We start from the raw sequence: 24,822 nt of genomic DNA, 5'->3' as shown, positions 1-24,822 counted from the left end.
TAAAATATAGATTGAAATATACTTTAGAATTATTTTTCTTGGATTTTTTTCCATTTATTTTGCATAACATCATATATGTATAATGGACATCAAAATGCTTGCCTTCTCAAATCGGGAGATGAGAAAGGATGGAGGCAAAGAATTTAGAAATTTGGAACTCAAATTGTTTCCTTTTAAAAATGCCTCCATGGTAGCCTAATTTTAGAAATAATTATCTTGAGCACTGAATTGAGATGCCCAAGTATATCATGAAATGATATTTCTGGATTCCTTTGGATATGCAACAAAATTATTTTCATCAACTCATTTTATTTGCTTCTCCAAGGAAAACTAGAAAGAATTCCTTTTTGCTCTTGTATCATGAATGGTGAAAAAGACAAGACCGATACAATTATTTTTCTCTGACTGTATATCTACTCATTATCTCCTGGACAAAGATCTTGGGTGAAATGAGAAAGGCTAAATGCATATAGAATACACTAAAGCCAAATACTTCTGTATCATAAATGTTTTCCCTGAAAACAGAGCTAGAAAAGATGAAAAACACCTAAAGATATTGTAGAAAATGAAATCCATCATACCTTAACAGACAAGAAGTTAATTGTTACTTAGGAAGAGTTATTTCTGAATCAAGTCTATGTATAGTTAAATCATCGGATTCTTAGAGCAAAGATAAAAATCAACACCAAATAAAAAATTTTAGAATGTAGCATATAAAGCAATGAGATTAAAAAAAAACAATGATACCTAACACTGAAAAATGAACAGATATAGTCATAGACTAGAACTATTTCCTAAGGAAATTTAACTGATATAAGTCAGCTATAATAAGTAAAAACAACAAAAAATTTAGAAAGCTTGTGGAAAGATGTGATAGCCAAGAGCAGCACTGTTTAGAATATAGATTTAATTATACAATTATAAAATTTTATGGATGAGGGTGGAAAAAAAACTATGTGCAGTATTGCCTCATATGACGGTGAGATACTATGAATGACAAATCAATTTATAGGAAGAGATGCAATTGTCGTAACATCTAGAGAGCATATAAATATGAAATAGAATGGGGACAAGAGCTGAAAATGAAATAGATGTGTCAATCTCCTACTTAGAGACAGCAACAATATCACATTTTATACTTTAACATTATAGTTCCCCTTGTGCTACATGAGAAAATAAAAATAATTATAAATGAAGCAGTAATGAGAAGAGCTAAACTACACCAAGTATAGGTAGAGACCATCAACGATGGAAATCATATCTAAGTTTGTTGAAGGATTAATTCTTAAGCTATCTAAAAGAGAGGAAGATCCAATAGTTGGAAGAAAATAATGCAACTTATGACATGTTATACTCTATTCTCATCTCACCATTCAGCTCATTTTGAAAATATACTCTCTATTCATCCAACTCTTTGATAAAAACACAAATAGAACATGGTTAAGGACAAAATCCTATGGTTTCCCACAAAACACATTTCTTTTAAGTTGATGTTAATATATATTTTAGGGAGAAAAGAGAGTTCAGTTCTAAATGTACTTGAATGGATTATCTATCATTTTATTCCTTATTTCTTGATCTTTCTACATGGGTATCACAAAATACTTTGACATATGTTTTGTTGAAATCCAGCTATTTTATGTCTACTTGTCTACTTATTTAATTCAAAAAGTCAGACTATCCTGGAATGACTTATTCTTTATGAAATCATACTAATTTATAGTGATTACAACTTTCTGTTCTAATTATTCATAAGCCACCTTTTGAGAAGACATTCCAGAAATTTTCTAGGAATCAAAGGCAAGCTCATTAGCCAGTTTCTAGAACATAGTTTCTTCCCACTTTTGAAAACGGAGATAGATTTACCTCATTTCATTTTCATACCCTATAAGCTTTTTATTTCCCCATTATTCCTCAAAGATAATTAACAATAGTTGATCCATCCTAATTGTTCCTCTAGTTTAAAAGCTAGGTTAGGGTCCATGAAACTAATTTGCTTTAATATATAGTTTTATAACTATACTTCAATAAGTTGGTTTCTTTTGTAATGTTGTATACACATACACATATATAACGCGATATTTTATATATTAGGAAGCATTATTTTAGAAAGGAATCTATGGGCTTTACTTGATTGCTAGAGGGGACCGCAGTACCAAAATATGTTGAGAACCTTTGTTTTAAGCATAATAATTAATTTTACAGAGGAGTAAACCAAGATCCAAAGAGATTAATGAACTGTCCAAGGTTGTCTAATTAGTGATAGAACCATACTCCTGGAGTTTATTCAGCTTTTTTTGAGTATAATGATATATTTTGCAAGATACACATGTGGAAGGTTGAATTTTCAAGTGATGTATCCCTCATAAAAATGTGTTTTTAAGAGATCAGTATAAATTTACCATGCTATCTTTATCTTGACCAGTTTTTTTTTCCCCCTTCTCTTCCACATACCACTAAGGCTGTTGAATCAAAACTCTCAATGGCCTCTGAATAAGGATAACTCCCCAAAATACCCAAATCTGTATATGAATGTCAGGGATAAGACAAGCAGACAGAAAGGTGATTTATTCATGTAAAGCGAGATTGCTTCTCCTCCTCAACAATTATTTTGTGTTAAACAAGTGAATCTGGAGTAGAAGGATAAGTAGTGGGAGGTTGAAAAAAATAGCATATTGAGAAAAGCTTTTTGCTATTGACCAGCAACAAAGAAATTCTGCAATCTATGTGGCAACCTACAGTTAAACTTAGATATTTATTTTCATATCTTTTATTTGAAGTTGAGTACAGAAAAGTGCCCCATCAAAGTGGGGTGAGGCAGTGACTCAGAGACTGAGTCAGGCTAGCAAAGAAGCTTTCCTAATGATAAGAATTCCATGTGTGTTATGGTAATTTGCCACTGAGAGGAAGAATTTTTAAAACATCTGGGAAAATCACTTAAAGCTTATTCTCAAATCAAGTAATGAGAAGTAAAATTGGGAAGGGAAAATGGAGTTAGGGGCAGTAAATCTTTATGGTCCCACCTTAGAAAATAAATAATGCTCATCTTTCTTACTCTTGCTCTAATGGAACGGATATATAAACTAAACTTCCATTAATGGTCATGTTTGGCCTCCATATAGAACAAGAATTCTTGACCGTTTTTGTGTTTTGCTTGGATCTCTTTGGCAGTCTAGTGAAGCCCATGAATCTTTCCTCAGGGTAATATTTTAAATACATAAAATAAAATATATAGCATTACAAAGGAAACAAATTGTATTTTTTAGGAATCATGGATTCATGTATTTGTGTCTAATCTCTAAGGCAGAGAGAGGGTAGGGGAAATTCACATAATAACTTTTTGTAAATATAAAAGGAATAGCAAGTCATTCATGGTAGATCTGCAGTTTCTTGTACAATCATCTTTTTATTTTACTATCTTATGAAAATGCTTGCTTTATTCCACAAATTCAAAATAAAATCAAATAAAGTAAAAATAAAGTAATATGATTAAAGTAGGAGGAAAAATCACTATCCTTGCTAATGAAGGATATTATTTTCCAAAGAAAACATGAGAAGAATCTGCCCTGAGGAAAGGAGTCCTTGAGTCACTATTACATAGGAGGAATACAGCATAGGGATGGATAGAGGTATCAGTCGATTTGGACAGAAAGCCAGCATTTTATGAAATGCTTATTTTGTAATGCTTAATTCCCTCTCAGTGGTTATCTGCATCTTTCCCACTTTTTCATCATATTTTCTAAATACTATCATAAGTGGGTGTCGGCAAGATGATGTTTCCAGGTCTGTTTTCTATTTCTATACCAGTACTGAAGCATGAATTTTGTTTTTTCTTTCCTCTTATAAATCTTGATTTCCCTACATTGAATGTATGATGTTACTTTTATTTTTCCTCAGAAGCTTTAAGCTATTATGATTTACTAATACACTTTGTAGTCCTTTCCCCATTATTCCTCAAAGAAAACTAATAATAATTCATCAGTTATTCCTGTAGTCTAAGGGTTAAGTTGGGGTCCATGAAACTAGTTTGTTTTTTAATATATATTTTTATTCCTAAGCACTAATGTACATTTGCATTATATTTTTTTCACTCTTAGACTTTCTCCTTGTAAGTTTCCCTTGCCTTCAATCCTTCTCTCTTTGGCAATACTAATGATAATGATGATAATAATAGCTCACATTTGCATAGCCTCTTAAGATTTGTAAAGCAATTTACATGTATTATCTCATCCTATCTTCGCAGTGAGGGAGATGCTATTATTATCCCCATTTTACAGATCAGGAAATTGAGCCTGAGATTAAGTGATTTCCCAGAGTCACAAAGCTAATAAGTATCTGAGGTAGGATTCAAACTAAAGTTCTTTTAATTCCAAGCCTTATACTCTACTTAATATGCCACTGAGTTGTCCCATTTTGTATTAGCTTTTTGTTTTGTGAACTCTTTTCAATCCTAGGTTATTTTTTTCAAGTTTAAACTTGCTGACAGTTCTTTCTGCAGACTGGGTTGGACCACTGATGCTGAACAAACTGGACATATTTTTTAGGATGTCAGGCATTTCTAGAGTTTCTAAGATGCTACTTTTGTGTATTCAGCCCCCTCTAAACAAATCAGAGTAACCCACAGGCCATTGAACAGAGCTAAGTATCTTCTGGCATACTCCAACCCTGCCCACAATTTTAAAAGGAGATCGATTTACCTAAAATTCTGCCACAAGCTTTCTCTTTCCTGTTCTTTATCAAAATTTAAACATAAATAATTAACCTAAAAGGAGAAAAAAAGAGACTTCTTTATTAGTCATTCCTAGCCCCCCCCCTTATATCATATTACTCTTCTTGTCCATGAAGTAATTTAAAAAAATATTACAACTTGTGAACCATTTATCTCTTTGTAAATAGTCAGATATAGCTTACGTATAATAAACCCTGATTTATGAACCATTTCATAAGGCATATTCTGTTAAAAGGGCAGAAACTCTCTGGATTCATTTACCTTTCATGTATTTACTTGTTCCTAATTCTGTTTCACATTGTCCTTGCCTTCAAATCCTAACCCCAGAAATTAACAGATCCTAATATGGCATATTCCTCTCCAGACAAATTTAAAATAATTCCTCAAATTGAACGTTGGAGCAGAAGAGCCAACAAAAGGTTAGGGTAAGACATTTTTCTGCTCTAAGAAAATTTAGGTCAGCAGAAGCTTGGGAAACCAAAATAGAAGCCTGTCCAGAATCCACATACACAGTGACAGCCATAGCAGCCATAACATCGGTTTGGGAATTCTCAATCCAGAGACAATAAGGGGGTTGAAAAAGATTACAGGGGACCCTTTGCTAACACTGAGTGTAAGTGGAACTAATTGGCAATTCCGTTGCCCATACGCAATTCTAAGTTGCAGTTTCAAGGCAGAAAAGAGGTCTGTAGATGAGTCACATAGGGTCGGGCCTGGTCACAGTTCCAAAAAAAAAAAAAAAATTAGAGTGCTAGTGCTTACAAGGGACCAATGGCCTTTTCTGGGTAAAACCAGAGGGCAGACCAGGAGAGCAGTAACTGCTCTATCTAACTATAACATCCTCTTGGAAGCACCCAAAACTTGCTGACCCCCAGAACCAGAAAGAAGTAGCATGAAAAAGCCTGAACCTGGGCACAATGTCTCCATACTTCAAGGGAGCAGAGCCCAAATTTAGCATAAATTCTAGGTCAAGAAATAAGCTGCAGAAATGAACAAACAACAACAAAGAGCTTGATCACAAAAAGCTGCTATGGATTTATGAAAGACCAAGACATAAATTCAGAAGACAAAAAAAAATCCCCAACAATAACAACAACAACAACTACACACAAAGGTTCAAAGAAAAATTCTAATTGGACCCAAGTCCAAGAAGTATTGTTGAAAGAGTTAAATAACGAGATCATAGTGGTAGAGAAAAAAATGAGAAAAGAAATAAGAGTGATGCAAGAAACTTATGAAAATTAACAGCTTTATAAAAGAGGCACAAAAATCAGTGAAGAAAATAGCACCTTAAAAAACAGAATTGACCTAATGAAGAGAGGCACAAAAATTCACTGAAGAAAATAACTCCTTAAAAAAGACTCGTCTTCAACAAAAGTTTAATAAACATCTGTTAAATACCTAGCATATATAGCACATCCCTGCTACTACAGGCAGATGCAGAATTTAGACAAGATCTGTTTCCTTCCCTCATGGGACTTTGAGTCTCCCAGGGAGCTTATGGTATCATCATAAGTGGGCAATATATAATATTTCCTTAGGATATTTCAGATCTATGAGACAGTGTATTGAATAAAGCCCAAGAAAAAGTCAGCATCATGATTAAAAAAAAGATTTCAGAAAAGGGAATGGCATTAGAGTTGTGCTTTAAATGAGGAATAAGAATCCAATAGGTCAAGCCACCGAGGGAAGGCAAAAAAGATCAAAGAAGCCTGATGGAATGGCACATCCTGAGAGAGTTGAGAATTTGAGTGGAGTATAATCCACACTACTTGGAGCAACATCATATATGATAATACTGGAAAGATAGGGATAATCCCAGATTATAAAAAGTCAGGCAAAGAAATTTGCATTTTTTTCCAAAGGCACTGTTGAACCACAAAAGGTTTTTTTTTTTTTTTTTAGGAGAGGAATGGCATAGCTAGATTTAAGCAGTGGTGACCTAAGAGATGGCTTGGAGAAGAGATAAGAGTCAATATTTATATAATGTTTACAAAGGGCTTAACACATATTACCTCATTTGATTTTTTTCAACAGTCTCTTTTTACTGTTGAAGAAATTGAAGTTAGGAGAGAGATTGTGACTTGTTCAGTGTTAAATAGCTGATAAGTGTTTAAGACAGGATTTGAATTCAGGTCTTTCTGACTCCATGTGCAGCACGTTCTCTCCATTTTGCCAACTGGTTTCCAAGATTATAAACAAAAGGGAAAAACTATTAGGAAACCATTACAATAGTTCAAATGCATGGCAATAAAGCCAATTACTTAGCATATTTGAAGTCTTACAGAATCTTTTCTTCACAAAAGTTTTATCTGTAGGCATTTTGAGTTTTTCTAGTCACATTTTGTAGAAGATACTGACATCCATAGATAGTCAGGAATTATCTAGTTTAAGTATTACAACTAGAAAGTAACCAACCTGTGACTCAAATGTAGCTTTTCTTTGATTCCAAATTCCACATTCTTTCTAATAGGGGATGGATGTGAGAGATATAACAATGGTGAAGTTGCCAGTAGTTACTAATTGATAAGAACTGAGAGGTGAGGGAAAAAGAAGTAACAAAGACAGCCCCAAAGTTTTAAACATGAGATTCTACTGTAACTTAGTGGACTGGGCTTGGAGTTCAAAGTCTAGGGTTTGGAATCTGGCTTTGTATTTCTTATACATACAATCCTGGACAACTCATTTTGTTTCATTTTAATACATAAAATAAAGAATTTTAAATTAGCTGATTTGTGAATTTCCCTAAGGGTCTTCTATTGATTTGGCAATCCAGAAGACATTGATGACGTCATTGTTAAGAAAAGTTGTTAGGGTAATATGGTGCTAAGACTTCAAAGTTTTGAGGAGACAATGGTGATAACAAAATGGAAGAACTGGATTTGGAAACCTTTGCAAGAACTTTAATCTTTCTGCTCCAAATTATTATTAATCAGAGAAATGCAAATTAAGACAACTGAGATACCACTACACACCTGTCAGATTGGCTAAGATGACAAGAAAAGATAATGTGGAATGTTGGAGGGGATGTGGGAAGACAGGGACACTGTTATTGGTGGAACTATGAATACATTCAACCATTCTGGAGAGTAATTTGTAGCTATGCTCAAAAAGTTATCAAACTGTGCATACCCTTTGATCCAGCAGTGTTACTACTGGGCTTATATCCCAAAGAGATCTTAAAGAAGGGAAAGGGACCTGTATATGCAAGAATGTTTGTGGCAGCCCTCTTTGTAGTGGCAAGAAACTGGAAACTGAGTGGATGCCCATCAATTGGAGAATGACTGAATGACTTGTGATATATGAATGTTATGGAATATTATTGTTCTGTAAAAAATGACCAGCAGGATGATTTCAGAAAGGCCTGGAGAGATTGACATGAACTGATGGTGAGTGAAATGAGCAGGACCAGAAGATCATTATGAACTTCAACAACAATGCTATATGATGATCAATTCTGATGTACGTGGCCCTCTTCAACCATGAGATGAACCAAATCAGTTCCATTTGTTCAATAATGAAAAGAACCAGCTACACCCAGCAAAAGAACTCTGGAAAATAAATGTGAACTACTACATAGCATTTTCGAATCCCTTTGTTTTTGTCCGCTTGCATTTTTTGATTTCCTTCACAGGTTAATTGTACATTATTTCAAAGTCCGATTCTTCTTGTGCAGCAAAATAACTGTGTGGACATGTATATATATATATATATATTTACATGTACATATTTACATTCCTCATATATATATTTACATATATATATATATATTGTATTTAACATATACTTTAACATATTTAACATGTATTGGTCTACCTGCCATCTGGGGGAGGTGATGGAGGGAAGGAGGGGAAAATTTGGAACAAAAGATTTTGCAGTTCTCAATGGTGAAAAATTACCCATGCATATATCTTGTAAATAAAAAAAACTATAATAAAAAAAGAACTTTAATCTTTCTAGACCTCCATTTCCTGATCTGTGGAATGAGGAGTTTATATTTAAATGACCTCTGAAATCCCTTTCAGTTCTCAATCTACAATAATGGCATCTAAAAAAATGTTTAAATGATCAACTTAGGATCATATGTAACTAGTTAAATGATTTGAACCTACTCACCTTTTAATTAATGTTTCATTATTGTTAGACAATAGACAGCAGTATCTTTATAGAAAGATAACCATGGTAATTTGTACTAGGAATCTTGAGCAATTATCTGACCATTGGAGATTTTAGTTAATCTGTGTCATGAAGATTTTTTGTTTGTTTGTTTTTGTCTTTTTTTCTTTCCTGTATATCTAGAGTTCTTTGATTTTCATTTTCCTTAGTTACGATGGTCATGAAAATACATATTTATATATACTCAATGATAAGGAGAAGGGATGTGAGTTGGAGAGGAAAATTATGAAATAGATTAAAAAATATATTAAGAGAGTTAGGATAATGGCATACAATTGTGGAGGTGATAGTAACAAGGATATAGTTAGTATATCGTAGAATTCTTTCTATTTTCCTATTTCCATTAGCTTTGGGGAGTGAGATAACTTATAATTCATATATAATTTATCTCAGCTTCAAAAAGAGAATCTCTACTTTTTCTACCCCAAAGATAGTAATAGCTCTGCTTCTACTACCAAGAGGCTGAATGCGCTCGGTGTTGTCCAATTCATTTCCCTTATTTTAATGGATGCTACAATAATTCCAGTCACAGAAGAGATTTCGAGAACTTTAGACCTCGAAACAATCTTAGAGGTCAAGTGATGCAACCTTTTTCATTTTAGAAATAGTAAATTGAGTCCCACAGATGTTAAATGATTGATCAATCATAAGATCATACAGTAGCTTGAGACTAAAACCTATTTTTAAAAAATTTCTGACTTTACATTTTTCCATCCATGCAACTGAAAATGCATATACCACAACATTTGAAAGGATTCCCTTTCTATACAGCCTCTTAATCTTAAAAGTACTCTTCTCATTTGAAGATAACATTTCCAGGTGGTCCACAAATGTGGAAAGGAGGTAACATATGTTGACAATTTTTTTTAATAGCAAAGCTAAAAGCTTGTCCTTTTTATTTCTTTTAAATTGCTTGTCACATCCTATGTTTTTTCTTAGCCTCTCAAGAACTATGTCTTCTAGCTCTCTTTGTAGATGGGGGACAGCTAGGTAGCACAATAGAGTGCTACATCTGGAGTCAGGAAAATCTGAGCTCATGTTTGACTTCAGAAACTCACTAGCCATGTGACTTTGGGAAAAACACTTAACTTCAGCTTGCTTTAGTTTCCTCCTCTTTAAAATGAAGATAATAATCGTACCTACCTCTCAAGATTGTTATAGAGATAAAATGAGATAATAATTGTAAAGTGTTTATATAGTGAGCAACATATATTAAGTGCTATATAAATAAAAGCTATTATCATTATCTTTATTATTATTCTCTAAAGATGCTATAGTTAAAAAGAGCACAGGAAATGGAGTCAAAGAGCCTAGGTTCAGATCTTGCTTCAAATGCTTTCCTAGCTCTAAAGAACCAGGGCTGAGTCCACGGGGGTTGGGGTAGAGCAGCCACTCCTACTCTGTAAGAGTCCAGTTATACAGTCCCAGATTCTGTTGAGATCAGGGGGATTCTGGTCTATAATAAGATGGGAATAGGCTCCTTTTTCCTTTCATACTATAGTTCATTAAGCCCTCCACACTGGAGTCCTAGGGAAAAATTGCTTAAGATTTGGGTTTTGGCTCATATCTATTGTTTCACCAAAGTGGGGTGTTAAAAGATATTCAATGTACAATATGAATCAGGTATTTTACAAGTATTTTATTCCTATACACAAAAGAAATGTAAAAAAAAAAGACTAAAAAAAAAGACTTGGTATGACTTTGGAAGCACAGTTTTAAAAAGATTTTAAAAATTTAAGTTATAAATATTATAATATTATATATGTAAGTATAACTTATAAGTAAATTACAAGGACATATATAACTGATTAAATTGGGAGATCAATACTTATAACTCTATAGCATACAAACCAATTTGCAGGACAGCTGATTATATGTTTTATACTTCCCCTTGGTCCTGTACTATTAAACATGACTTCTGGTAAAAAATGGTCAAGACTCAGACCAATGTTCTTATTACTAGTTGTTATCTTCTCTGATGAGGAAATCCCTTTAATGCCAGTCAGTTTCCCTAAATGGTTTCAGGATATCTGAACTTCTTGAACTAACAACTTCAGTGCAAAATCTCAAGGCATCCAGATTGATGTTGATTATCGGGTCATTGACCCGACAACAAGAATACAAAGTGGAAATGCTGTCACAGGCATAAATGAGCTTGTTTCATTGAATCTGTATTTCAAATGGACCTACAGTGAAGTAGGAGGGAAAAGAACAGTTCATCTTCATATCTGGCTTATGGGAAGTATAGAAATCGAATATACTACTTTCCACATGGAAGAGTCAAAGCAAGGAGAGGGAACTAGAAGATGGCACTTCTCAGAAAGGTCCAATGAGTCATCACCTCCAGTTCAGCAACCCATGAAGGATTTCTTCTTACTATATTACTTTAAATTATGTTGTCCTTCAGGTCTGAACACCTATGTGGCTAAAGGCAGCCAGAAGGATCCATTATCTCCATTGCATCCAAATATTTAGTTGTTATGTCTCTGGAGTCCTCAGGAATTTCTGGGAGAACATTCCTAGAATATTCCTAGAGATTTCCTGGAGAAATTCCTAGAATTTGCAATTTCCTGGGATGTCCCCCATAAGCCAGATCAAGCTGCTGTCAGTCATCATTAGTAAATATTTATTTAATACCTACTATGTACCAGATATTGTGCTAAGCACTAGGGACACAAAGAAAGGGGGAAAATACAATTTCTGCCCACGAGATTACTACTTACTTATGTGACCTTGAACAAATAACTTAAACTCTCAGGGCTTTTTTCCCATCATTTGTAAATTGTACTATATTACTTCTGAGGTTGCTTCCAGCTCCAGCTATATCATCCCAAGAGCCTCAGATCCTACAGAACTAGAAGGCTTTCAAAGCCCTATTCGATAAGAATACATCCAATAAATGCTGTTTCACAAGAGGAGTTCTTAGCTGCCCCTAGCTTATTGTTGGCCAACTTCTTTTGCTCAGTATGCCTTAAAATAAATAAAATGACCTTCTCACAGAAAACCAGGAGCATGGAATGAATGACTCCTTCATTTCACTTCAACAATGCAAAAGTGGCTCAATTGACAACCAGTTTCATTAGACAGACACATCACCTCAGGAATTATTGAAAAAGTAGAGATGGTTGGCAGGCTCCATTCCATAAACTCCCTGCCTGGGTCCTTAAAATAGCAGAACTAAATGGAAAAACTTCACAGTTGTTTGAAAAGGAACACAAACAAAATAACCTGGGGATGTACTGAGCCCTTGGACACTCTTTGTTTCCAGGCATCCCTCATCTGGAAGCACTCGAATCATTTTCCTATCTTGGAAATGAACAGTGATAATACCATTTAATTTCATGTCTCTAGGCCTGTATCTGTACTGGAACAACATATTTGTCTATTTAGAATTTCCTTATTTCACTATCATTAAAAAGCCTAATGGTCCTTTGCTTCTGGGTTTTTTTTTTCTTTTCCCCACTGGTTGTACTCAGCATTAAAGTAGAATTTGGAAGCCAACTAAAAACAGTACATTGTTATAACTGGGTGAGAAGTCAGTTCAGACTTATTTTGGGGAGAAAACTAAAATTTAAAGCAAGTGTGTGAGGGGATTTAATTTTATCCATGCCAAAAAAATGGTGTGAAATTTGTTTTCCAGCATTACTTCTACTATTAATATTGACACTGATTTGCTCATATTTATGTATGTGTGTATACATATATATATATTAAATATGCATACATACATATGCTCACATAGTATCTGTGTGTTTGTTTATGTTTTATTGTAACCTTAAAATTCTATACAGACACTTAAGCACATTAGTCTTTAACTTTGAAATTTCACTCTCAGGGCTAATGGCCCAGAACCTAGAACTATTTCAAGTTCCTAGTAGATGATTCTTCAGCTCTTTTAAGGAAAAAAATCATAGCTGTAGTTATCAACATTAGGCAATTTGTTCTTTTGCTAGTATTTGAGTATTTGTCTCCATCTCTCTTCCTTTTACCCACTCTCTTATTCTCAATCTCTGTCTCTGTTGCGCTCTCTCTCCTCTTTTCTCTCTCTCTCTTCTCCCCCACCTCCCTCTCTCCACCTCTTTCCCCTTCTCTCTCTCTATCTGTTTCTCTCTTTCTCCCACTTTCCACACTTCCAGAATTTTTTCTGCTCTATCTTGTGAACCTTTATTTTTCTTCCACAGTTGGGAACCTCCTTAGGAACCCTGAATAATTACATGTGTATTCTAAATCTCCCAGATTATAATATTTTTCTAACTATTTTTATTATTTAGTTTTGAAAGAGCAAACAAAGATTATATATAATATAGATAGATAGATATAGATATAGATATATGTATATATTCCAGTCTTTTGTGTGTATGTATGTAAATACACATACATCAGACAGTTCTCTCTCAGTGAAAGGATTATAGTATATAAAATCAATCAAAACAGAGATTTCCTTAATCCCTTTCCCCCCCTCCCTGCTTTCTAGCTATTTTCTTCTTCTATGTCCTCCTAGTCAGTTTTCACACTCACTTCTCTTCCTATTCATTCCCTCCTTTCTCTTCCTACTTATTGATCTTTTCCTTTTCTATCCTTTTTTGCTCAATTCCTCCCTGCATTTCCTTTAATTTTTCCAGTTTCACAAAATTGTCCTAACACTATCATCCAATGTAAATGAGTCTAAAAGAGAAATATATATATTTTTTCTTTCTCCTGAAATGACTGCTGTGTCCTCAAAACAGCAGTAAACCTATACAAGATGATTCCTCATGGAATGATCCTCTTGGGATGACCTTGAAATCCAAGGTATTTATGCATCTAGCTTTGCCTTTATTGAGTTAACTAAATTTCTTCAGAAATATATATGAAGCCATATTGCTATGCAAGGCATTAGAAGGATTACAGCGAAGAGTAATTTACAGGTCAGTCTTGTTCTCTGGGAACTTATTTTCCACTTGGAGAATGACAACACTAGTATTCTGGCCTCAGACACTTACTAGCTGTGTGATACTGGGTAAAGCATTTAACCTTTGTTTGCCTTAATCCACTGGAGATGGAAATGGCAAACCACTCCAGTATCTTTGCCAAGAAGCCCCAAATGGTGTCACAAAGAGTTGGACATGACTGAAAAATGACTCAGCAAAAATTTTTTCCCCAATTCTATTTCTTTTTATCTTAATATACATACTCATGATATTAAAAGAGTTCAAAAATAATAGTCAGTCCTTTAGTTGAGAGAGTATATTTTCTGCTATGCAAACTTTTAAATCATTCTGCTGAGGATTCAATTCCTGGACACTTAAAGCATTGGTATCAAAATAATGAGGAGCTTTTGTTCAACATTTAAATAAAGAATATCTATTGAGCACTGTCTGCTTGGTGATTACAGCATTTATGTACTTTTTGAATTCAAAGAGCTCTCAGTTTAGTTGGGAGACATGATGTACTCACTATACGTGAAATGTCCAGGGAATACTTGCAAAGCAACATAAAACTATAGGGAGGTTCTACTTTCAAACTGTATGTAAATAGCCAGAGGGAAAACTAAGTAGACCCAGGTCAGTTTGGGTTTAATCATGGAAGGCTTCCTAGGGAAGGCAATTCTCAAACCAATTACTGAAGCAATGAATAAATACTAAGAGAGACCTAGCTAGCAGGAGACATTCCAAATATAACAAAGTTCACTGAGTGGTGATGAAGATGAGTTGCATAGGGAAAATGACCCTTATTGAAAAGTAACTGCTGACCTTTACAAGCATCTGAACAGGTGTGAGGGGTAGGGAAAGAGAAATAATTTTTGTTTATCATAAAGTGATTAAAAGTAGAGAGGTGAGGGGTCCCAGAGATGTGAAATGTTACATTTTTGGATGAGATCATTAGTTTTATCTTTTTAAAAAATTTGTTTCTGTAACAAGACTTCCCCACCCCATATATAACATGAGATACCATGTATATATGCCCTGCAAATGCAGGTGCAACCAATATGAAGATCTCCTTTCTCTTAGAGAAACTTCAATCCCTCCTAAGGAAGGAAGTTGAAGGTTGAGACCAGAGAGACTGGCCATGCTGCACTAGAGACAGGGTAATAGTATGGAATTATATCTCTTTGTTTCATTAAGTATTATTCATCTAGGGAATATAATTCTTAAGTTTCAATCTAAACTACTAATTACTGTTTATTAATGGGGAAAGGGAGGACTTTATATTCAAAGCTTGACTTCCCATCAAATAGCAGTGTCTCAGTGGATACACATTTTGAATATTAATTCAATATAATGAAAATAATTAATTGAATATTAATGTCCAATATTTTATTCATATCTATTAATATATTAGTCAATAAAAAAAGAAAGCATGCATAAGAACATGTCTGTGTTTATATATGTGTGTGCATATATATAATTATATATATATGTATACACACACACACACATATAAGTACGTATAAACTCTAGACAATAGGGTGAAAGAGCTCTCTCACTGGGAGCAAGGTATATAAATTGGACCAAGAAAGTCTCAGATCTCACTCAAAGGGGAAATTCTCTCATGTCTTTAATGTAGCAAACTGGGGATAGGAGCATAATGAAGATTTTTTAGCTCTTCTCATGTTGGCTTCTTCCTAAAGGTCCATTTTTTCTCTTATATCTGGCTTCCAGAAGAACATGAAGAAACCAAAGAACCTGAAGGGATCTCTCTTCCCTTCCTGTATGTCCAACCCTTCCCATGGGCATGGGATATTGATCTCTACCAATGGAAGAAGTCCTATACTAATGGCCATTGGAGCTTGAGTTATGAAGTGTCACAAGACACCTCTCCTAGAATGAGATGAATCTGTAGATGTTCAAATAATTATTGTAAAAATGTAATAAAAAAAAGGGCTTGTGTGGGAACAATGGTAGAAACATGCCAAGAAATAAGATGTGAAGGGAAGGAATTTCTCTTTCTTTTGAATTTCTCTGCTAAAGCAAAATTTTTTAAGTAAAGGAAAATTTGTCTTTTTAGCTTTTTAAAAAATTATGGTATGGAATCCAAATGCAGTGATTCAGATAAGCAACTCCTCTGCAGTTTATGATATCACAGAATTGCTTGGGATACTAAATGGTTACATGGCTTTTCTATGGTTACACAATTAGTCCTTACAGGCAAGGCTTGAACTTAGATCCTTCTGACTTCAAGGTTGATACTCTATTTTCTATCCCACCAGTAACATAAAGATATAATATATAGGTTTTGATATAGGTAAATACAGATAGGTATAGACATAATAGAAACATATATATGTATATACACTAAAGAGACAGCTGTAAAAAATGATATTTATATCTACATGTATGGCTATAGAGATAGACAGAGATTATTCCTCAGGATAGTTTCCTATCTCTGTGATCCTTCAACTATTATGGGGCCATTTTGTACATATACACAATACCCTTTAGTTAGTCAACAACTTTTATGTTCTCTTATAAGTTTTTCCTAGATAATAACATGTAGTTTATCTTCCCAGTTAGATTGAAAAAGGTAAGAGGTATACCTTTAACTTAATTTGTATCTCTTATTACTATAAGTTGGGTAAATATTAGCCAACCTTAAAGGGGTTCATCTTAAATCTCCATGTAGTCAAGATCCATTACAAGTTATAGATGTTATGCTATATTGATGTTTGGTATTGATAAAGTAATAAATCCTTGAGGATTACATTATAGAACCTAGTACAGTGGTAGGCACATTGTGATGTTTCTGTCTTTCTCTCCTATTCTATCTCAAAAACATAGAGAGGTTTTAGATGTGAATTTATAGGTAATATGGAGTCACCATAACTTTTTGAATAAGGGAATGAATGATTAAAATGATACTGGAAAGAGATTACCTTGATAACTGCATGTAATATTTGATCTTGAAGTACTATTGATTTCAGTTGTTGAAGTTCATCTAATACATTACATCGTGGCTAATTGATTCCTGTGTCCAGCCCATCAGCTTTTTTCTTCCATCACAAATTGATCTTGAAGGTCTGTTTATTTCTCTTTATCCCATAGGTTATCATTTTATATTTTGAGCCAAGCACATTTCGCTGCATCCTCTTAAGATGGGTTCGACTTCTGGGCTTTGCGACTGTTTATGGAACTGTGACTCTCAAACTTCACAGGTATTTCAAATTTTATTATTTTTCAGTACTGTGAAAGGATCCCAGTGCATTATTCATTGTGGACTGAAAGCTGATTGTGCTGCCTAAATATTATAGTTTTGCAAATCTAATCAATTAAATGATTTTGTTTTTGTTCAGATCAATATTTTTTCTTTAAGCTTTTCTAATGAAAATAACAACCAAATAAACTAAAAAAAATTTCCCTAGCCATGATTTTTGGTGTGAATATTTACTAAAATGATGAATCTATAGCTAAGGACATGAGATGCTAGAGTCATCTTGCCCAATCCCTTCATTATATAGATTAGGAAAATGGGGTATAGAAATGTTAATTGAGTTGGTCAAATATGATATTTCACATAAAAGTATCATAATTAGAATTCAAACCTGTGTCCTCTTATTCTAAATCCTGGGCTCTTTCCTCTGCACTGTGTTGAATTATGTAACCAGGAAACAAGCTTAAGAGCTCATACAAAAGTGAATCCTTAATTGGGAATTTTTTTCACCAAAGATGAAGTCATTTTCAGGTGAGGAGTGGCAATAGTTCAGCAGAAAGTAGAATCATGAGTGCTAGGAAAGGGGACAGTCTAGTCTTGTCCTCAGGGAATTACCTGAAAAGGTTCTCTGTGAGTGTGGTTTGGCTGATGACTGTGCAATGAAATGTACTATCTCTTATCATTCTGAGATAGAGCTCTATTTACCTTAAGCCAGTTTCACCTCTCTACAAGCTAACCTAGCTAACAAGGAAATTTATTCCTAATGTTTGAAATAATATGCATTTTTTTACATTTGGATAAACAAATACTTGTTTTTACTGACATGTTTAAAACCAAGGTAAAAACACCTAAATTTATAATCCTCATAGACTTTTGGATTACTGTTTTTACTTTCTTAACTCTATTAAGGTAAAATTAAAACAAAATTATCTATGTTAAATCATTTATTTTTTTCTGCAAAAAATATCCAGTAAAATTAGAGAATCATTTTGACCCAAGCAACAACATTCTGCCTTTTTGAGCTCCTTGAGGACAGGAATTAATGGCTTTTTGCCTCTTTTTTGTGTTCCTAGCTCTTAGCATAGTTCCTGGCACATACAAATACTAAATGTTTATTGACTGACTGAAATGTTGAAGGTTTATTTAAATTCAGACAGTTGCAGTTCATGCCTCATATAGCACGTTACTCTACTTTGGAATTCGTATCGTTGTTAGAAGCCTTTTCCTTATATTGAGTCAAAATCTGCCCTTTAAAATGTTTTCCTTGTTCTAAGTTTGCTGACCAAACAGTGTTTAAATCTCCTTCACATGATATGATATCCCTTCAAATATTGGAAGCTATCTCCTCCCTCTTTTAGCTTTTACATTTTTGTTTCCTTGGTCAAACATCATTAGTTCTTTTAACCAATCACAGCAGGATATAACCTTTAGTTCTCTACTAAATCTTGATCACTTTCCTTTTCAGGTTATCAATATATCAGTTATATAGTGAATTCTTGAATTCATCAGTGTCATTTCATTTCATCTATGGCAATCTAATCATTATCCATTCATGTCTGCCCATGTCCTTCCACACAGCTGTTACAGCAGTTCTACACAGAGTATTGGAGGCCCTTAGCTTTCATCACCAGACTGTTGGTTCTGAGTATCAATGCTATTCTTATAGGATTTTACCATGCTTTTTTATTTATCCTTGAACATTAGATCTGGTTTCCATCTTCCATGCTTATTTTTTGCAGTAAGTCTCTTAATGGAGAATATGAAAAGAACATACTGTACAGATTTTTCCAATACTAATGTTTTCTTCCATTTTGATTTGAACTAATGCATTTCTGTGGTTGCATAATAACTTATTTATATATGGCCCGTGTAATAGTTCATCTTGGATTTCAGAAGATATATATGATGTTATTCATCTCATCTTGTGATTAATATAGTTTTCTTTAAGAATAACTGGAATTTATTTTTAGAGAAGAGATAATAATGGTCAAATCAGTCAATCAATAAAAATTTATTATTAGATTAAGAACTCTTAGAATATTGACTCTTATCTCTTTTTATATGTGAATTTAATTACTAGGATTTGCTTCAGATTATTATTTATGGTTTTCATTTTGCTTACTCTGGAAATCATCCATTCAATCTATTCTAGATCACCTTTGGATTCTACTTTGCCTCCCCAATCTTCCTCAATACCTTCTTATTTCTTCTTCCCAATTTTTAAAGTTTTTTTTTATTTATTGCCCCAGAAAGTCAAATTGCAATGATTCTGTAGTATGTGTGATGAGTGCACTAAAAACATAAAATAGGCACTTTCAATTTAGGAAGATAGTTTGGCCAATGGGAAGTTTATGGTAAACCTTAAAGGGGAAATACTATCTATAGACCCTTTTCCAAGGGCAGTCTTTGCAGAACATGAACAAAATCTTGTAGGCAATCTAATAAAATGTATTGCCATTTACCTTTCTCTCTTTCACTCTGAGCTATATGATCATAGTTCTTTATACTAAGGATTAAAATTCTAAGTCCTTTTCAAGTGGGAAGTCTGAATGAGCAAGTGAAGCTTGAAATGTATCCCCTGTGGCAATGTGTCCTTTGGAAAACACTACAGTGAAGAATTATCCTTCTGACGGCTTAAACAGAGCAGAAACCTAGTTTGATTTAATGAACTGAATTATTCTCAGTATTTCTTCTGAACCATATGGCAAGGGTACAGTATATTTACTTCTTCAATGCTGCTTGGATTTACTTAATTGCAAAACAATTCATTTGAGTTTGTAAACTTCACAATCAACAGGTGGCCCAGGTCAGACATGGTGTCCAAAATGAGTAGGCTGAATGAAACTGAATTCACTCTATGTGCTTGCTTTCATTTCCCAAAGAGAACTACTACTCTACTAAGTAAGTGAGTATGTAAGTAAAGAGGCAGGGCTAATATTCTTCACTCTTTTTTATTTTTCATAATAGTGCTCATGAAGCATTTTGTGATAATTTCATTGAAGTCCTTTATCAGTTGTTGTCTATAGGGATCTAATTCAGGGCTTTATAATATGTGAGGGAATAAAAACTTCAAAAAATACAGAGAAGAAGAAAAAGTGAAAGTGATTCGTATTGGCAATGTGATCATGGAGAAGGCTGGAGAAATTGAGTTAACACTTAAGAAAGTATTTTGGTTCAAAATTCAAGACTTAGGGATGGTTCAATTCAAAAAAAAATTACAGAATTTCTGAGTTGAAAGGAACCTTATCTATGGTTATCTGGTTCAACTAATATCTAAAAATGCATCCCCATTGTTTCATTTGAACTTAGGACACAACTATTTTCATTTTCAGGTGAGATTTCTAATACTCAGAAAGCTCAGAGTCATAGAATTAGTGTCAATGGGGTCATTTGAGTCAAGTCCAGAGCTTTTTTCCCCAAATACCTAGTGAGTTTTGCTAGTAGAGAACCTTTTTCTCCCTATTAATTCTTTTTTTTTAAATTAAATATTTTATCTTCCCCCAATTACATTTAAATCAAATTTTCAACATTCATGAGATGATTTACAAGTCTATGGGAAATGGCCTGAATCATCTCATTGTTGAAGAGAGCCATGTTCATCAGAATTGAGCATCACATAATCTTGTTGTTGCCGTGTATAATGATCTTCTGGTTCTGCTTATTTTACTTAATGTCAGTTGATGTAAGTCTACCCAGGCCTCTCTGTAATCATCCTGGTGATCATTTCTATAGAACAATAATATTCCATTACTTTCATGTACCATAACTTATTCAGCCACTCCCCAACTGATGGGCACCCACCCAATTTCCAGTTCCTTGTCACTACAAAAAGGACTGTAACAAACACTTTTGCACATGTAAAACCACTAGTTTTTTGTGTCTGCTTTTCTGAGATTTAAAAACAAACAAAATGTAGCACTCTCTGTCTGTCTGTCTATCTGTCTCTGTCTCTCTGTCTCATTCTCTCTCTGACTCTCTGTCTGTCTTTGTTTCTCTCTCTCTCACTCTCTCTCTCTCTCTCTCTCTCTCTCTCTCTCTCTCTCTCTCTCTCTCTATATATATATATATATATATATGTATGTATGTTACTGGCAATAAAGAAGACTAGTGCTATTGTTTCACTCCCCCATCTTCCTCGTCTCTTCTCCTGTTCTCTTTCCTCTCTCCAATGATAGTTTTTAAAACTCCTCTGAAGAAAAAACTCATCCTCCAACACTGGTCTCACTTTGGCTTTCTTTCTTCCCATATAGGAATAAATACAACACCCAAGTCTTTGGAGACTATTTCTTGCGGCAGCAGCAAACCAAAGCCTTAGAGGAGGGCTGTTACATGTCCAGACTTCTTTCTATTCTACTGTTCTAATAATACAAGTATAGAATTAGCCTGGAAGCAAGTTTTCAGTTTTGATTTTTGTCTTGACCATTCTCTTTATGGCTTTGTAAAAGTTATTGAATACATATTTCTACCTCCTTTTTCACCTGTCAAATAGAATACTTGACATACCATATAGATAAACTGAACTAAGTAGAAAAAGAAACTACATACCATTCTCACCTTCAAAGTTTCCTTTCTTAATCGAGGATATGATTTCATTAACTAGGTTCAGAAGCCTTATCTGTTTACATGGGTTATTCTCACTTTTCACTTTGGCAATCTATATTTCTGTCACATCTCCTCTTCTTTAAGCCAAGAAGTGTTCTAGATCAATAAGTCCAAAGTCTTCTATACAATACCAAATGGAAAAATCACAAACACAAGAAGTGGCTGAGAGTCTCTTGGATTGGCTCTATTCCCATAGTAAGCAGCAACCACTATTAATAATTCAGTATGCTCCTATTGAACCTGAAATTGTTGTTTTCTCCTTGGTAAGAGAGGAACGCAGGATATGTGGAGCAGATGACTATAAATTAAGAGAAGGTTAGAGTTCAGGAATTGCCTAAAATAATGACTATTTTATATATAATCAATATTACAATCAGAATCAAGATTGGAAGTATCTGAAACTGTGGTTCATAATGATGCAGCTGATGTTACAATGGATAGAGATTTAGGTTTGGAAAAAGGAAGACCTGAGTTGAAATCTGACCAGAAATTTACTAGCTACATGATTCTGGTCAATTCATTTAACCTCATTTTTCTCAGTTTTCTCTATCATAGAATAAGGACAATAACAATATCTATACACAAGGTTGCTGTGAAAATTAAATAATATAAAATTTATTTAAAAAAGGAAAGAATCACTTAGCATAGTAACTGGCATATAGTAGTTGATATATAACTGCTTATTCCCTTCCCTTCTCCTGTTAATTCAAGTTTTTCTTTTGTAAATATGCATGAACTCCATGAACTGAATGTAGTAGGATAAAGGATCATAGAGTTAGATCTGGAAAGAATCTGAGAGGTTACATTGTCTGATTCCTTTTAATTTGATAAGAAAACTGAGGTTAAAAAGTTCTATGTAGAGAAATTTCTTGTACAGAAACTTAAAAGGCAGATTGGTAATTCCTTTGCAAATTATGGTGTGAAAGAGTTGCCTAAGGAACAGTTTAAGTAGTTTGCCAATATCACCAATGTAAAATAATAAGAATAATAATAGTGATTATAACAATAGCTAATATTTAATGATACCTATTATGTGACAGTCACTGTATTAAGCACTTTACAAATATTATCTCAATTGATCCTCTCAACAACTCTTTGAGATGAATGTTATTATTATCCCCATTTTGTAGATGAACAAACTAAGGCTAAATGACTAGCCCAGGGCTATATAGCTAGGAAGTATCTGAGATTGGAAATGAACACAGGTATTCTTGATTTGGGGCCAGAATTTTTATCCACTGTACCATTGAATGATTGTGGTAGGGCTGAAGACTGCCAAATATTTATCTTAGTTTTCCAACTATTACCCAGGGGTCTTGAATTTTATTCCTGGTAAAAATTTTAGTGAATATTATTAAAAAGGATGGTTTATGAGCATGAAAAAAAATAGAAACAGTGGTCCTAAAGAGATGGTTTCTCAAGAAAAGGTCCTGTTGAACCAGCACCATTTTTCTGTTTTTTCTTCCCAGGCTTCCTAGAGGGCAAGTGTAGTGTAGAATCAAGAGTCAGTCTCTCAGTCAGGAAGTCCTGGGTTCAAGTCTTAGCTTTGCTCCTTGATGGTTTTGAATTTTTGCAAATTCTTTAGTTTTTAGGACTGTTGAAGATCTCAGCTTAAAAAGCCCAAGTTTCTCCCATTTCATCCAGAGCCATTTCCAGTTGTCCTGATCTATACTGGGTCACTGGATCCAAATGACCCTGGAGGGGAGAGTGAGGCAGGTGACCTTTCAGAGCCTTCTCTCCCTTAAATGCAATTCACTTGCACATCATGGCATCACCTTCCTGAAGTCATGGAATCTCTAAGAACGAAAGACAAAAAATGCCACCAATGCACAGGCAATTTTCTAAGATCATTGCAGAACTAGGTTTGCTTTTCTAGAATTACTGCATCAATAAAGACAGATGTTTCACTGGGATTTCCTTACATCAATGAAATAGACCTAGACCCAATCTTATATCCCTTCTTCTCCCCCTACCCCTTCACAAAAACAAAACAAATCAAAAGAAAACAAAACTCTACTTTAGTAGATGTACTGTGCTCATGTTATACTTAAATTTTAGCAATGTGACAGAGTCTCTCATGCTGCACTTGTGGATGAGATGGAAATAAAGAAAGCTCAAGGTCAGTCCAGTTAAGTGAATCTGAATCCAGTGGAAAGAATGGTCTTAAACAGTCATTATTAGTCAATTCATTTAGAGAGATTATTTTTAGAATTTATTTAGAGAGCTGTCTGTGGTGGAATGCCCCAGGGATCTGTACCTTATCTTGTGTGTGTTCATTTTAAAAAATCATTGAATAAATATAGATAAAATTCTTGTCATATCTGTAACTGTCAGGAAAGGAAGAGGGATAGCTAATGCATTTGGATGGCAGAATCAGGATCTAGAAAAATCTCAGTAGATAGAAGAGTTGAATGAATTTTAAAAATAAAAAATTAAACTTAATCTAAATGTATAATAAATATAAACATTAATGTATCTGTATATGAGTATATTTGAATATATTCAAATTTAATATCGATATTTTATTTATTAGTTATGTTTATTAATAATTTTATTATATCATTTATAATTAATTTAATATTAATTAAATTGAATATATGTATATTTTTAATAGAAATAACATTCTGTATTTTGGTTTCAAAAATCATCTTTACTTGTGAGGGCAACATGTACCAGGAAATAAAAACACTAGATTGAGAGGCAGAAGGCTTGAATTCAAAGCTCAGCACTGCTACATCCTCTCTTTGTGATGTAGAACATGTCATAAAGCCTCTCTGTATCTTAATTTCCTCATGTATAAAATTAAGAAGTTGGACTTGAAAGCCTTTAAGTTTCCATCTAACAGTAAATCTATGATCCATTCTGTGAAATGAAAAATTGGATACATGTGACTATATAACAAAATGGCTGAGAAAGATGCAGGGGCTTTAGTAGATCACAAATTCAATATGTTAGCAGCACGAATTGGAAGGCAAAAAAGATGTTTCCATCCTTATTTCATTGGTTGAGGTGTTTAGAATAAGGAGATTGTTTCTGTTATGTTCTACTGAGTCAGTGTCTAAATATATTATGTTTATTTCTAGTCCCCAACATAAACAAGATAAAGCAATGTTCAAAAGCAGTTAAGTAGCAGGAAGAGAAGATTAGAGACCATGCCATATTGGTTTAAGGAACTTGGAGTATTTAGC

The 24,822-nt window shown here is 33.9% G+C and overlaps 1 protein-coding gene across 1 annotated transcript in view; it reads left to right on the top strand.

Moving 5' to 3' along the window:
• The window catches only part of GPR158 (G protein-coupled receptor 158), a 386,507-nt gene that overhangs the window by 301,093 nt on the left and 60,592 nt on the right, over nt 1–24,822 (top strand). Inside the window, exon 6 of the mRNA XM_003771868.2 lies at nt 16,927–17,036. Within this exon, the coding sequence (XP_003771916.1) occupies nt 16,927–17,036 (110 nt within the window). The remainder of the gene's footprint in view (nt 1–16,926; nt 17,037–24,822) is intronic.

This window comes from Sarcophilus harrisii, chromosome 5 (assembly GCF_902635505.1).
Source record: "Sarcophilus harrisii chromosome 5, mSarHar1.11, whole genome shotgun sequence".
NCBI lineage: Eukaryota > Metazoa > Chordata > Mammalia > Dasyuromorphia > Dasyuridae > Sarcophilus > Sarcophilus harrisii.
Note: the sequence above shows the minus strand (reverse complement) of the source record. Positions and strands in the feature narration are given on the sequence as shown.